Source organism: Choloepus didactylus (genome assembly GCF_015220235.1).
Source record: "Choloepus didactylus isolate mChoDid1 chromosome 11 unlocalized genomic scaffold, mChoDid1.pri SUPER_11_unloc1, whole genome shotgun sequence".
In the NCBI taxonomy this organism is placed as follows: domain Eukaryota; kingdom Metazoa; phylum Chordata; class Mammalia; order Pilosa; family Megalonychidae; genus Choloepus; species Choloepus didactylus.
In genome coordinates, this window is record NW_023637577.1 from 2,440,162 (window position 1) to 2,453,202 (window position 13,041).

A 13,041-nucleotide genomic window follows, 5' to 3' on the forward strand; every position below is an offset into this window, starting at 1 on the left:
TGGAAGGATACCAGTGGCAAAGGGTGGAGAAGGTGTCAAGGGAATACATTATCTCCTTTATTTCTACAGGGTCAGTAATGTCCCCCTTTGTGTTCATTTGCATCCACCCTTTTTTGTTAGCCTAGCTAAGGGCCCATCGATTTTATTTATTTTCTCAAAGAACCAATGTCTGGTTTTGTTGATTCTCTCTATTGTTTTCCTGTTTTCAATTTCATTAATTTCTGCTCTAACCTTTGTTATTTTTCTCCTTCTGTTTGCTCTGGGGTTAGTTAGCCTGTGATCAAATTTCACATTACTGACTTTGAATGCAGTTCCCAGCACATGGGTAGAGACAGAACCGAGAGCTACTTCAATGTGGTGAGATGACTTGCCAAAGCCTATAAACAGCCTGTCCTTCTTCCACTCCCAGTTTTGCTAGAACCTTTCCTACTTCCATCCCAATGTTTCCAATCCCTCTTTTCTTCCTTAGCCCTTATCACCACCTCACATACTATGAATGGCTGGTTCTCATCATTTGCCATAGTTCTGTTCTATAAAGTTACCGTGAACACTGAATTACTGAATACCGAGCCACTGCTCCCAGGGGAAATACAGGTTAGGTTCCAGTGAGTCTCTCGTCACATTTTTGACAACCGACTGTCTTAAGTGTATTTCTGTTTAAAGACACCTTATTTAATACATACTGTAGTTTCATTAACACTGACCTCACGGCCAACAGCACTGTAACTCATGCCTGAACAAAGCTTATCTAACACACATATTTTCTCTGTAAGGCACAGGACAAACTTTTGCTCTTAGGAACACTAGACAATGGCGCTCTGGCACTAAGTTTGGAAGGCATTTTAAACAGCAGGACCACCAACAAAAAGCACAAATATGCAAAAAATGTGGCACTAAATATACTATGAAAAGGATGCTCATTTATAGTATGAGGGCTGAAAGAAGATAGCAGAGCACTGACTTTCTTCAACCTCAGCTGGGAACGGGCATGTGGGACAATTCAAATCGCACACGTCTGCAAATAATGTGAAAGTGCCGTGAGTGTTGATTTCAGGGCTGCCAATAAATTTTAATGACTAGGCAAATTCGCAAACAGAAACTACAAATCATGAGGATTGATGTATTTTAGTTATTTTATTTACTCTCTTCCCCACTGGAATGTAAATTCCACTAGGAGGGGTGAATTTTTATTTTTTTTTTGCGTGTGTGTTTTCACTGTTGTGCATAGGAGGTTGTTCAGCATGTACTTACATATTAACTGAATAAATGAATAGCTGGCAATGTTCTACTTACCCATGCCAGGGGCCGCCATGAGAATCCTGGAGACGACGACTTGTGTGATGGCTTGTTTTGCAGCATTTGCTGATTCGCCCAAGCGGTTCCCATTTTCATCTGTGACAGGAATGCCAACTTTCAGTTCCCTGCAGAGCAAAACACGTGCAGAGAAGTTCACAAATGCCTTTAGGAAATGGCTTGAGATACTAAGATGCTGGAAAATTAAGTCCCTACTTAATCCAAATACCCACTCGAGTGTCATTTTTGGCAGTGACAAGTCCATTTTTAGATACCATGAGCAAGTTTAATCCATGTGTGATAGACACTCAAAAGTAAAACAACACTAGAAAACTTTTTAAAAAGATGTACCTTTTTCAGCAACTATGGTTCAAAGGGTAGATATACTGCCCTAAATACAGAGCTGATTCCTAAGCTCATGTGCAAATTTGAGCAACTTTCCAAATGAGTAGATATGATATGTGGTATTATAAGTAAACTAACTATGCTAACATAGAAGGAGTCACTAGTATGTGGTGCTATTGAAACTTTATTAACTATAGTTACTAATGTTATAATTATAACTCCTATTTTTACCCTATTTTTTGTTATCCATTCCAAAATGTTTTTTCTCGTTCTTTCTTCTCCTTTAATTTTTGCCAGTTCTAAAAAAATACTTCCAAAGATATAGATTAATATTACTTTAAACCCAAAAAGGAAGAAAAAGAACCTAATTTAAAGAACAAACTTTCTTTGCATAGACCTTCCCTGCCTAGCCCTAGCACAACTAAACGTGAGATTTAAGATGTATTTAAAAAATTTTTTTATTAAGCAGAGGAAGAGGGAAGAGTCTGCTAAATTCCCAGGAACCCATCACTCTGCTTCAAAAATAAGCAACTTGTGTCTATTCTTGTTTCATCTATGGATCTATCCCCTTCCTCACTGCCAATCCCTGATAATCTTGAAGCAAATCCTGGATTGCATATAATTTCATAGATAAATATTAAATAAGAAAAAAAAAAAAACAAACAGATACAACAAGACTAACTATTCTAAGAGAGACCCTACTGCCAAGCCCAGGTCCTTTAACCTACAACTTTAAGGTAAATCTAAATCTTTAAGGTACATATGAAATCTTACCTCTGCCTCATTAATGGAATATTAATGCAATTAGCAGCAGCTACAGCAGCAAAGGGGACAAAACGTCCTATCAGTGGTGAGACATGCTGCAGAAAAGACAATTATAAAACACGATCTTACTTTTCCTGTATTACTGAATAGGGATATTTATTTCTGCATGAAAACTTTTAAAAAGTCAGAGTCCTATTTGTATTGAAGCAGACAAAGATCTCTTTCAGAAGTTGGTTACTGGTGGTATTTTTACATTTCCAGCCTGGACATCCTGGGACTCTGCACACGTTCTAAGACATTTGCACAGCTTAGCATGCTTGAGGGAGTACGGACTTTGGAGTCCCGTGGTTCTGAGTCCAGATACTGGCTCCTCCACCTCTTGAGAGGTGTGGCGGGAGACTCACTGCCCGCCTCATGGCCTCCGATGGGGTGTTAGGGTGGGTGAGCCCTTAGCATTTAACACACAGTGTCAGCACAGGGCAGGGTCTTGGTGGAAATCAGTGGTCACCACCCTTTCCAAGCTAACTGGAAGATACACTTAAAAATCTGCAGGTGAAGATAATGATTATATTTAGATAGCCATATGACTTGAACTATCTTGAGAAATAACAGAGGAACTTGGAGCTGGCAGCTGATCACAAAATAAGATGCTTTGCCATGAAGATAAAAATCAAGAGTACCTTGGTTAAGGCGTTCAGCCCTAGGGCTGTTGCTACAGCACCGGTTGTTGCAGAAACGTAGGCTGTTCCCAATTCACTGAAAAGAAAAAGAATACTTCCTAAACAACAGGTGAATGCCAGGCACTCAAAGGGCAGCAAGATAAAAGAAGATGGTTAAGAAAGGACAGTCTGCAAGTAGTCCCACAGAAAATGTGACTCTTCACATATAACCTTGCGACAATTTGAAATAAGTAGATATTGAATGAGTTCTAGGGTAGACATAGGAGGATAGCTGTGAGTATGTAGGAAGCTGCAAATGTGGGAAAATGCATATTGGGTTAAATGCTTGTAGCATATTTGCTTAAATAAAAAAATACTTCTCAAAATACTAACATACCTATTGGAGAGTAAAGGTACAATGCTGCCATCCTTGAAATTATATCTTACTGCATAAAAATACTGAGTCTCATCTTTAAAATACAATGAAACAAAAGCAATTCTTTTTTACTTTAAAAGAAAAGTTATGTCTAAGGATAGCATGAAATGGGTCGCAGATTTCCATATCCTTCATTCCATATGATGATAGTAGAACACAGACCGTCAAAAGCAATTTTAAATGATAAAACAAACAGAACAAAAAAGAAAACACCTTTAAGTGTTTCGTGAGTTATGCTAAAATTTTTGGTTAAGGGATCTCTTTAACCTGCGTAAAATTTTTTTGACAGGAGGCAAAATTTTACACCATTTCTTTGTGGCTTCATACATGACCAATTTAAAAAATGAATTAGACAGGGACAAAAATTGTATGATCTCACTAATATGGAATTAGAACAAGCAAAGTCATAAAGTCAGAGACTAGAATACGGGTAATCAGGGGCCAGGGTGGGGATAGGAAATGGGGAGTTAATGCTTCTTTGACACAGAATTTCTGTTTGGGGGTGATGGAAAGGTTTTGGTAATGGATGGTGGTGATGGTAGCACATTGCAAATGTAATTTACAGTTGTGAATTAATATTTGATTTCAGTTAAAAGAGGAAGTTTTAGGTTGTATATAAAAATTTAAAAAATTAAAAAAAAAAACAAAAAACCTTAGGACTGTACAACACAGTGAACCCTAATGAACACTATGGACAAATAGGGCAATTATAATAATATACTTTCATCCATTGTAACAAAGGTGCCACACAAATGCAAGGTGTTGATAATGGGGTGGTGATGGATTATATGGGAGCTCAGTATTTTCAGCATGATTTTTCTATAAACCTACTACCTCTCTAACAAAAAAAAAAATTTAAAACAAAAACAAATCAGATATAAAAGCACATCCCCATGGTCTCCCCTTGATTTCTGCAGACACCCCAGCGGGTTGACCGAGCTACTTCTGATGCTGGTGGCACAAATGCACCTCTTTTTTTTTAAACAGAAGAATATTGCCCCTTAATGAGATTAAAAATGGAGACCCATGAAAGACGGTTAAATCTTACAGTCTTACTTTACAGTGAGAGGAGCGTCTCCACTTCGATTGGTGTAATTGACAACAGCATTGAAGGACTGGTTTATCCATTGCCAGAAAAGCACTGCTGGAGTAGTCCTGAAACACAACAGTCCGTCACATACCCAACCTCACCTGTGACTTGGCAGCTATAAAGTACTGAATATGTGAAGACCAATAAACAAAGGAGGTGGGGGGGGGGTTGTTCTGGAGAAGGGAGAACACTGGGTACAGGTCTGTTAATGTGTTTGTGGCTGGGCAGATTTTTAACCTCTCTGACCCTCAGTTTCCTCTTCTTTTAGGTATGGATAATGCCAAGCTCGGACGTGTAACTTTGTTACTGTGAGGATGAAATGAGTTAAAATCTGTAGAAAGTCTGGCACAGAGGACGCACTAAGTAAGTTTCAGGTCTCTTCTCTTGGGGAAAAAGAGCCATTTGTCAGCTAAGCAGTCCTGGTCTTCCCAAATGCAGGAGCAATCCTATATATCTATGTCTATACTTAAATCTAAATGAATGGATTAAAAAGAGAATTCTCTTAGAGACTCTTTTTATTTTCTTTCTCCATCTCATTTTCCTTTAGGTCTAAGATTTAGGGAAAATTTAACCTCCAGTTGAACAACAAAGACAATTCTATTTAGCAGATGGAAAAAGTGAAACAGACAGCTATGGTTGCAAGATTTTTACAAAATGGAACTAAAGGTGAAGTGACATTTTATTTCCCCCAAATTAGTTGCATATGTAAAATGTACTTTAAGCATTGGTAATAAAAGACGAACTACCTGTGGTTACATATCCATAACTTTACCTATAAAATGTCATCATACATCCCGTGATGGTCATGTTCATTGGAACCTGAGCAGACATTCGTCCTATCAGAATCATCTTCTCGCCAGTGTCAGGATGGAAAGCTGAGTCATAAATGTACTTTGCTCTCCATAATTCATTTTCTGTAAGACCTGGAGGAATGATTCCTTGTCTAGAAACAACAAATAACATGGTAATTGGTCATCGCAAATCTCACCAGCACGCAAGGGAGAGAAGTAGCTACTATGCTTTTGAAAGTTAATACTGGGGGCAGTGTGGGGTTGCCATGTGGTCCTGCGGCTTGATTATTGGGTCTATACTTGGAAGAACCAAAGGGGTGGACACTAATGGACATTTGCATGGTGGGATTTGTGGTGTCAGTGTTCACAATTTGCAGTGGATTGAGGTGGCCTAGGGGTGCATCAACTGATGAAAAAAATGGCAGACTGTTGCATATACATACAATGGAATATTGAGCTGCTACAAGGACTGCAGTTGTGAAGTGAATGGACAGTGTGGGCGGTGCGTTGAGTGAAATAAATCAGAAATGAAAAGAAAAGCATTCTAATGCGTCATTGATGTGGACTGACGGTGGTGTGTGGACTCTGACTGAGAGTTGAGTCTGGGAGAATGGGTTATCGGGGGAAGGCTTATTGTAAAGATTCCTAGATTGTAAGCTTACAGCAGTTATATCTATTCCTGAGCTGTGATGGTTGTTTCTAGATTCTGAGATGCTGAGCTGTTTGTGTATAACCTGGTTTGTCCCTGAAACTTTGGGTATCTGTGTGACACCTGAGACTCAGAGCCAGAGTCTGGAAGCTATGAATGTCAGCATTACTCCCACAGCAAATGTTACGGAGTTTGAAAAAAGAGATCGGACATCAAGTAGAGACATGAACGAAATGGACTTGGTTAGGACTAAGGTAAATCAGACTAAAGGGTAAAGGATGATATTGACAGTATTTTTAAAACTTCCTTGTCTGTATGAGACCAAAGGAAAAGATGTTAATTAGGTGCAAAATCTATATTTTTTTGTAACACTATATAATTTAACTTGTATGGTCAGTTTATTCAAACAATATAATTACATGGCTGAATAGGAAGTGAAATCTGGTTGGTTTGTACAGGTTAATGTGAAGCCCCAATATACCCCAGAGTAATTGGGCAGAGAATAAAAGTGTATTTGCAAAGCCTCCTTGAGGAACTGGGGGAAAATGTGAAAATATTACATTTCCCCACCCAGGAAATTAATGATATTCTCACAGGCATTGGGGGATACCAATTTAGAAGGCTGAGCCCTCGATCTTGGGGCTTGCCTTTATGAAGCTTGTTACTGCAAAGGAGAGGCTAAGTCTACTAAAAATTGTGCCAAAGAGTCACCCCAGAGAACCTCTTTTGTTGCTCAGATGTGGCCTCTCTCTGTAAGCCAACTCTGCAGGTAAACTCACTGCCCTTCCCCCTATGTGGGACATGACTCCCAGGGGTGTAAATCTCTCCGGCAATGAGGGACATGACTCGTGGGGATGAGCTTGGCCATGGCATCATGGGATTGAGAAAGACATCTTGGACCAAAATGGGGAAGAGAAAGGAAACAAAATAAAAGTTTCAGTGGCTGAGAGATCTCAGAGTCGAGAGGTCATTCTTGAGGTTATTCTTAGGCATTATGTAGGTATCCCTTTTTAGTTTTTAGTGTATTGGAATAGCTAGAAGGAAATACCTGAAAATGTTGAGCTGTGACCCAGTAGCCTTTATTCTTGAAGACAATTGTGTAACTATATAGCTTACACTGTGTGACCATGTGATGGTGAAAACTTTGTGGCTCCCACTCCCTTATACAGTGTATGGACAGAGGAATAGAAAAATGAGGACAAAAAGTGAATGAATAATAGGGAGGGATGGGGGTATGGGATGTTTTGGATGTTCTTTTTTACTTTAACTTTTATTCTTACTCTATTTTGTGTGTGTGGTAATGAAAATGTTCAAAAATTTGATTGTGGTGATGAGTGCACAACTATACAATAGTACTGTGAACAACTGATTGTACACCATGGATGACTGTATGTATGTGAATATATCTCAATAAAATTGAATTAAAAAAATAAAAGAAAGAAAAACTTTTTACTTACTTTGAATGGAATATATGGTATGTGAATATAAAAAAGCAACAACATGGGAATGTCAAACAGTGAATTTTGTGGGGGACGAGTGTGATTAACTCTACAAATAGAAAAAAGTTCTATCATGAACTAGAACAAATGTACAACACTATTACAAGGAGTTAATAATAGAGTGCATAGGGAGAAAATGTACCTATTGCAAACTATAACTATAGTTAACAGTTATATCTTAATATTCTTTCATCTACACCCAAATGTACCACACCAGAATTATGGGTAAGTAATAGGGGGGGATAAGGGGTAAGGGATGTTTTGAGTTTTCTTTCTTTATTTCTTTTTCTGGAGTAATGAAAATGTTCTAAATTTGTGGCAATGAAAGCACAACTACATAATGATACTGTGAGCCACTGACTGTATACTTTGGATGGATTGTATGGTGTGTGAATATATTTTAATAAAATTGCATTAAAAATTTATGCTAAAATAACAGTTCCTGAGTGGAGTAACACAAATGTAACTATTACATATGGTCAATGAAAGTATAATAACACAAAGGACAATAAATGCAACAAACATTTCAAATCCATACATCATCAGATTATCAGTAATTTGGAAAAGCAAAAAAAAAAGTATCTTGTAAAATAGGAAAGTATTCAACTTTGAAATATTCTGTTTTAAATTACATATTTAAAAATGTATTTTGAACTTTGCAAATTCTAAAACAGCTTCAACCAATTAGATAAAAGCAGTGGCATTCAAGAATATTAATTCATTTTTAAACCTGATCTAGTTTGAAAACCTAGATCAGGAAGATTTGTTAGTAAAAAATAAAACGTGTTAGGTACATCATTCATTATGTTTTCTCCTATTCAAAGAAACACGTTTGTTGCTAGAAATTTAGATATTACAGAAATGCACCAAAACAATTAAAATCACTCAAGCCTTTACTCACTTATCATCACTGTTAGCATTTTGGTGAATACACAAGCTGTCTCAAGCAGTCTCTCTTCTATGTTCTATACATGTGTTTATTTCAAAGCATCCCACAGTAACCACCTTTTTTACTCAGTAATATACTGTGAACATTTCTCAGTGTTGTTAGACATTCTTCTTACCATCCTTTTAAATGCTGCATAATATTCCATTGTATGATCGTAAAATAATATTCCAATCCCCTATTGATGGATATTTTAATAGCTTCCATTTTATATTTGCACAAGGTAAAGGATAAGGAAGTTAGTACCCTCTTGAATAAATCTTTGCCCACATTCAAGATTATTAAGCAAAGAAATGAATAAATTTGCTGAGATAAAAGTTATATAAAATATTAAGGCATTAGATATGTCTTTTGCCCTTTTTCTCTACTGGACTATGTCTTTTTCATCATCATTATCAGCAACAGTATAATCATAATTATTTATAAACTTGCATGTATACTCGACATATTGTGTATAATAAACTCCAAATTTAAATTTTGTTAGTTGTGTTATCTGCTACCATGTTTTATTTTTTAAATGTAGTCCAGGTAGAAATAAATGAAGTTACTATCTTCAGAGTCAGATTTAGAAAGGTCTGGCTCACCTCAAGATTATGCAAATGCTCACCTATACTTCTAGTATTTTCACGATCATTTTTGTCACATATTTTTAATATATAAAAATATGATAAGGAATATTGCCTCCTCTTTTCAATATCTCTATATTTCATCTCTTTTTCTTTTCTATGTCTTACTGAATTAGTTAGGACTTCCAGAACAATGTTGTATAACAGCGAAGATACAGGGAACCCCAATTTGCAACTTAACTCTAAAAAGAATGCTCCACAGTGCAAAATTTCCAGGGGTGTGTTTACTCAGATGTTAATTGATCTTATGGGAAAAGAAACAGTCCAGATTACTCATAAAGCTTTCATTACTCCAGGACTTCCTGCAACCTTTCAAAAGTTAACATGGGATATGAACTTTTCCAAATTTGACTCCTAAAACAGCCTTTCCTTCCTGTCTTCCTTTCTCCCTGACTTCCTTCCTTTTCTTTTTCTTCTTTTTTCTGTTTTGTTTTTATTACTTTCTGCAGAACTATTTGGCAAAAAGCTACATTAATAGACTTAATTTTTATGCTCCTATTTCTCTTTTAGCTACCTTTCTTATTTCTCTTGTTATACAATTTGAGTTTTATTTATTTATTTTTATATTGATTAGACTTGCCAGAGGCTTATCTTTTACTGGGTTTATCTAAAAACAACAACAGCAACAAAAAGTTCTTATATTTATTTTTCAACTGTACCGTTTTCTAATTCATTTCTGTCTTTTAAAAAATTTATTCTTCCCTGTTTTCCTTAAAAGGCAGCATTTTGATTTATATGTCACACTGTCTGGGGTCTAATTCTGGCTCTACCACTTATTAGTGGCATGACTTTGAGCAAATTAAACTCTTCCTGTCTTAGTTTTTCCATTTGAAAGGTGTGGATAACAACATAACTACCTTCTAGGGCTGCTTAAGGATTAAATGTGTTCAAGAATGTAACATGCTTAACCTCACACATATCATTAGTCACAGCTAGCAACCCTTGCATATTAAACTGGAGTGCCATGTCATTATTGGGGTTTTGATGTACTTTCACTCAATTTCAAAAGCTTGGATTAAATAGGGGATTTTAATCCTTTTACATATATCCTTATAACTAAGATATCTGGCCTTCTGCCATCTTTTTTTCAGCTACTTTTAAAGCTTCCATCTTAGTCCTTTGGTTTTATTGTTACATTTTACACTGTTATATTTATTGTTACACTGATTAGGTTTTCTTTGCTTTTATGCCTTCCAGAGTTTTCAGTATATAATAAAGTTTAAGCTTGACTAGGTTACCTTTAAGATTCTCAAAAGCATTCTATAATGTATTCCTATAATACAGTAAAGAGCAAAATCACATATTTTTGAGTTTTTCTCCTATTTAAGATAAGTTGTCTGGTACACTTTCAATTCCTCTACCTTTTTTGTTTTTGATACTATAACCGAGGGGTGTGTAGGTTCAGATAGATAGATTACTATTTTTACATTTTAAAAATTTCTTTTTGCCTATGTGATGTTTTATAATCAGATGTACAATAATTATCTCTATTTCAATAGGTTTCAACATTCATCCCTACTCCATATTATGTATTTTTTATTTTTGAACTCAATTTTGCTTCATCCCCTGGTCACTCAAGAAGTATTTATGAGCAGTGTGTTTTTGCTGCTCCAGCATCTTTCTGTTGCCTTTGCAAATAAAGATAATGTGGAATTAAAAACCTAGGTTACACTCTTTCTCCTGAAAACTTTGCACAATTGCTTCACCATCTTCTGGCAACCACGATATAGATTAAAAGACTGAGACCTATTTCACTTTTTTCTTTTTGTATATATAACATTTTCTCCTGTTCTTGGATGCATATAGAATTTTAAAGAGTTTGTAGAAAGTATTTTTTTAAATTGCCATGTGTGGGTCTCTTTGCTTAGAAAAGGGTGAGTCTCTTTAATTTGCAGACATGTTTTTCTCACCTGAGGAAAATTTCTTTCTGCTATTTATTTAATATTTCTTCTTTTGCATTTTTTTCTAGTTTCTCTTCCAGTAGCATCAATTAATTATATATCCACTCTCTATTTTCTATTTACCTTAAATATAATTTTTATTTCATGCTTTTTTCCCTTTTCATCTACATCAGGGGTTGGCAAACTATACCCCATGTCCCGTTCTATCTAGCCTGTGAGCTATGAATAGGTGTTACATTTTTAAAGGTTTGTAAAAACAAATAAGCAAGCAAACAAAGACAAATATGCCACAGAGACCCTTTGTGTTCTGCAAAGCCTAAACTATTTAACATCTGGCGTTCTATAGAAATAAGTCTGCCTTTGATCTCTTTCCTTGGAGAACTTCTTGGGTTTATTCTCTACATCTCTGATTCTGTTGTTTCACTATGCCATTTCTTTTGCTCAGTTTTTGTATTAATTTTCCAGCTGCTATGACAAACACCACACAATGGGTTGGCTTAAATAACAGGCATTTTTGTCTCATGGTTTCAGAAGCTAGAAGGCTTGCTTCCTCCTAGAGGACTGGCTGACCATCCTTGGGTTCCTTGGCATTCCTATCACATGGCGATGTCCTCTCCTTTCTCTTCTGGGTTCCCTGGACTTCCAGCTCCTCCCCATGGCTTTCTCTCTAAAAGGACTCTAGTCATCAAGGTTAAGACCCACCCTCATTCAGTTGGGCCACACTGTAACTAAAAATAGCATCTTTGAAAGGTCCTATTTACACTGGGTTCACACCCACAGGGATAGGATGAAGGCTAAGAATGTGTTTTTCTGGATTCCATAACAATCTGCCACAGTTCTTTACCTTTGCCTCCAGTGAAGATTTTATTTTTTTCTTACATTTTCAGGCTCTTTGCAATTTGTCCTTATGTCCTTTTCTTTTCATCTCAACTTTTCCTCTTTTTATGGCTTTGTGCTCCAGATTCATTTTTCTGAATGCCTGAGTATGCTTTGTCTAAGCCTTCTCAATTTCTCTTGGTCTCAATACTGTTCTAATATTTTTCATAAGGCCCCATGATGTTCTGTTGTCTGGATGTTCCCTCTTTATTCCTACTGGCACATGGTAAGATCTGGCCAGACTCAGTGTTTGGCCACAAAGTTTATAGATTGTCCTTGGTTGCCTCTCTAACCACCTACACGAATAGTCAAATGTCTGTCTCAGAAGAATTACCAATGGATGCATGCAGGTGCACAGCTATCTAATTCCCAGCTTTTGCAGGAGCAGGAGTCAGCAAACCACTGTCCCTGGCCTGTATGCCTCTTTTTATATTTTGTCAGAGGCTGTAAAAAATGCTAAAAAGAATCTGTAAAAGGGACCCTTTGTCATCTGCAAAGCCTGAAAATTTATTCTCTAACACTTTACAGAAAAGTTTGCTGACCCCTGCCTTATAGTGTATTGTTCTGGTTTGCTAATGCTGCCATTAAGAAAAACACCAGAAACGGATTGGCTTTTATAAAGGGGGTTTATTTGGTTACAAAGTTACAGTCTTAAGGCCATAAAGTGTCCCATGTAAGGCATCACACAGGGTACCTTCACTGAAGGATGGCCAATGGCATCCGAAAACCTCTGTTGTCTAGGAAGGCATGTGGCCTGCTTGCTCCCAGGTTGCATTTCAAAACGGCATTCTCCAAAATGTCAGTGTGAGCTTCCAATGGCCATCTTCAAAATGTGTCTCTCAGCTGCAGCTAGTGGCGAGCTCCTTCTGTCTGAGCTTTTATAGGGCTCCAGTGAACTTATGAACTAATCAAGGGCCATGCAGAATGGGCGGGGCCACACCACCATGGAAATTATCTAATCAGAGTTATCATCTACAGTTGGGCAGGTCACATCTCCATGGAAACAACCTCTTCCAAAGTTTCCAACTTAATCAACACTAATACGTCTGCCCTCACAAGATTGCATTTAAGAATATGGCTTTTTCTGGGGGACATAATACATACAAACTGGCACATATATCTACACAGGTAGGCAGCCACCTGGAAGCAACAAACCTTCCCCTAA

General features: G+C 36.9%; 1 protein-coding gene across 4 annotated transcripts in view; it reads right to left on the reverse strand.

The window, feature by feature from the left end:
* Positions 1-13,041, reverse strand: part of SFXN1 (sideroflexin 1) — a 71,876-nt gene that overhangs the window by 36,615 nt on the left and 22,220 nt on the right. For all 4 annotated transcript variants that reach the window (XM_037823083.1, XM_037823082.1, XM_037823081.1 and 1 more), the window contains exons 3-7: positions 5,361-5,531; positions 4,555-4,653; positions 3,084-3,159; positions 2,413-2,498; positions 1,294-1,421 (exon numbers count right to left, since the gene is read on the reverse strand). In XM_037823083.1, coding sequence (XP_037679011.1) covers positions 1,294-1,421; positions 2,413-2,498; positions 3,084-3,159; positions 4,555-4,653; positions 5,361-5,531 — 560 coding nt within the window. The remainder of the gene's footprint in view (positions 1-1,293; positions 1,422-2,412; positions 2,499-3,083; positions 3,160-4,554; positions 4,654-5,360; positions 5,532-13,041) is intronic.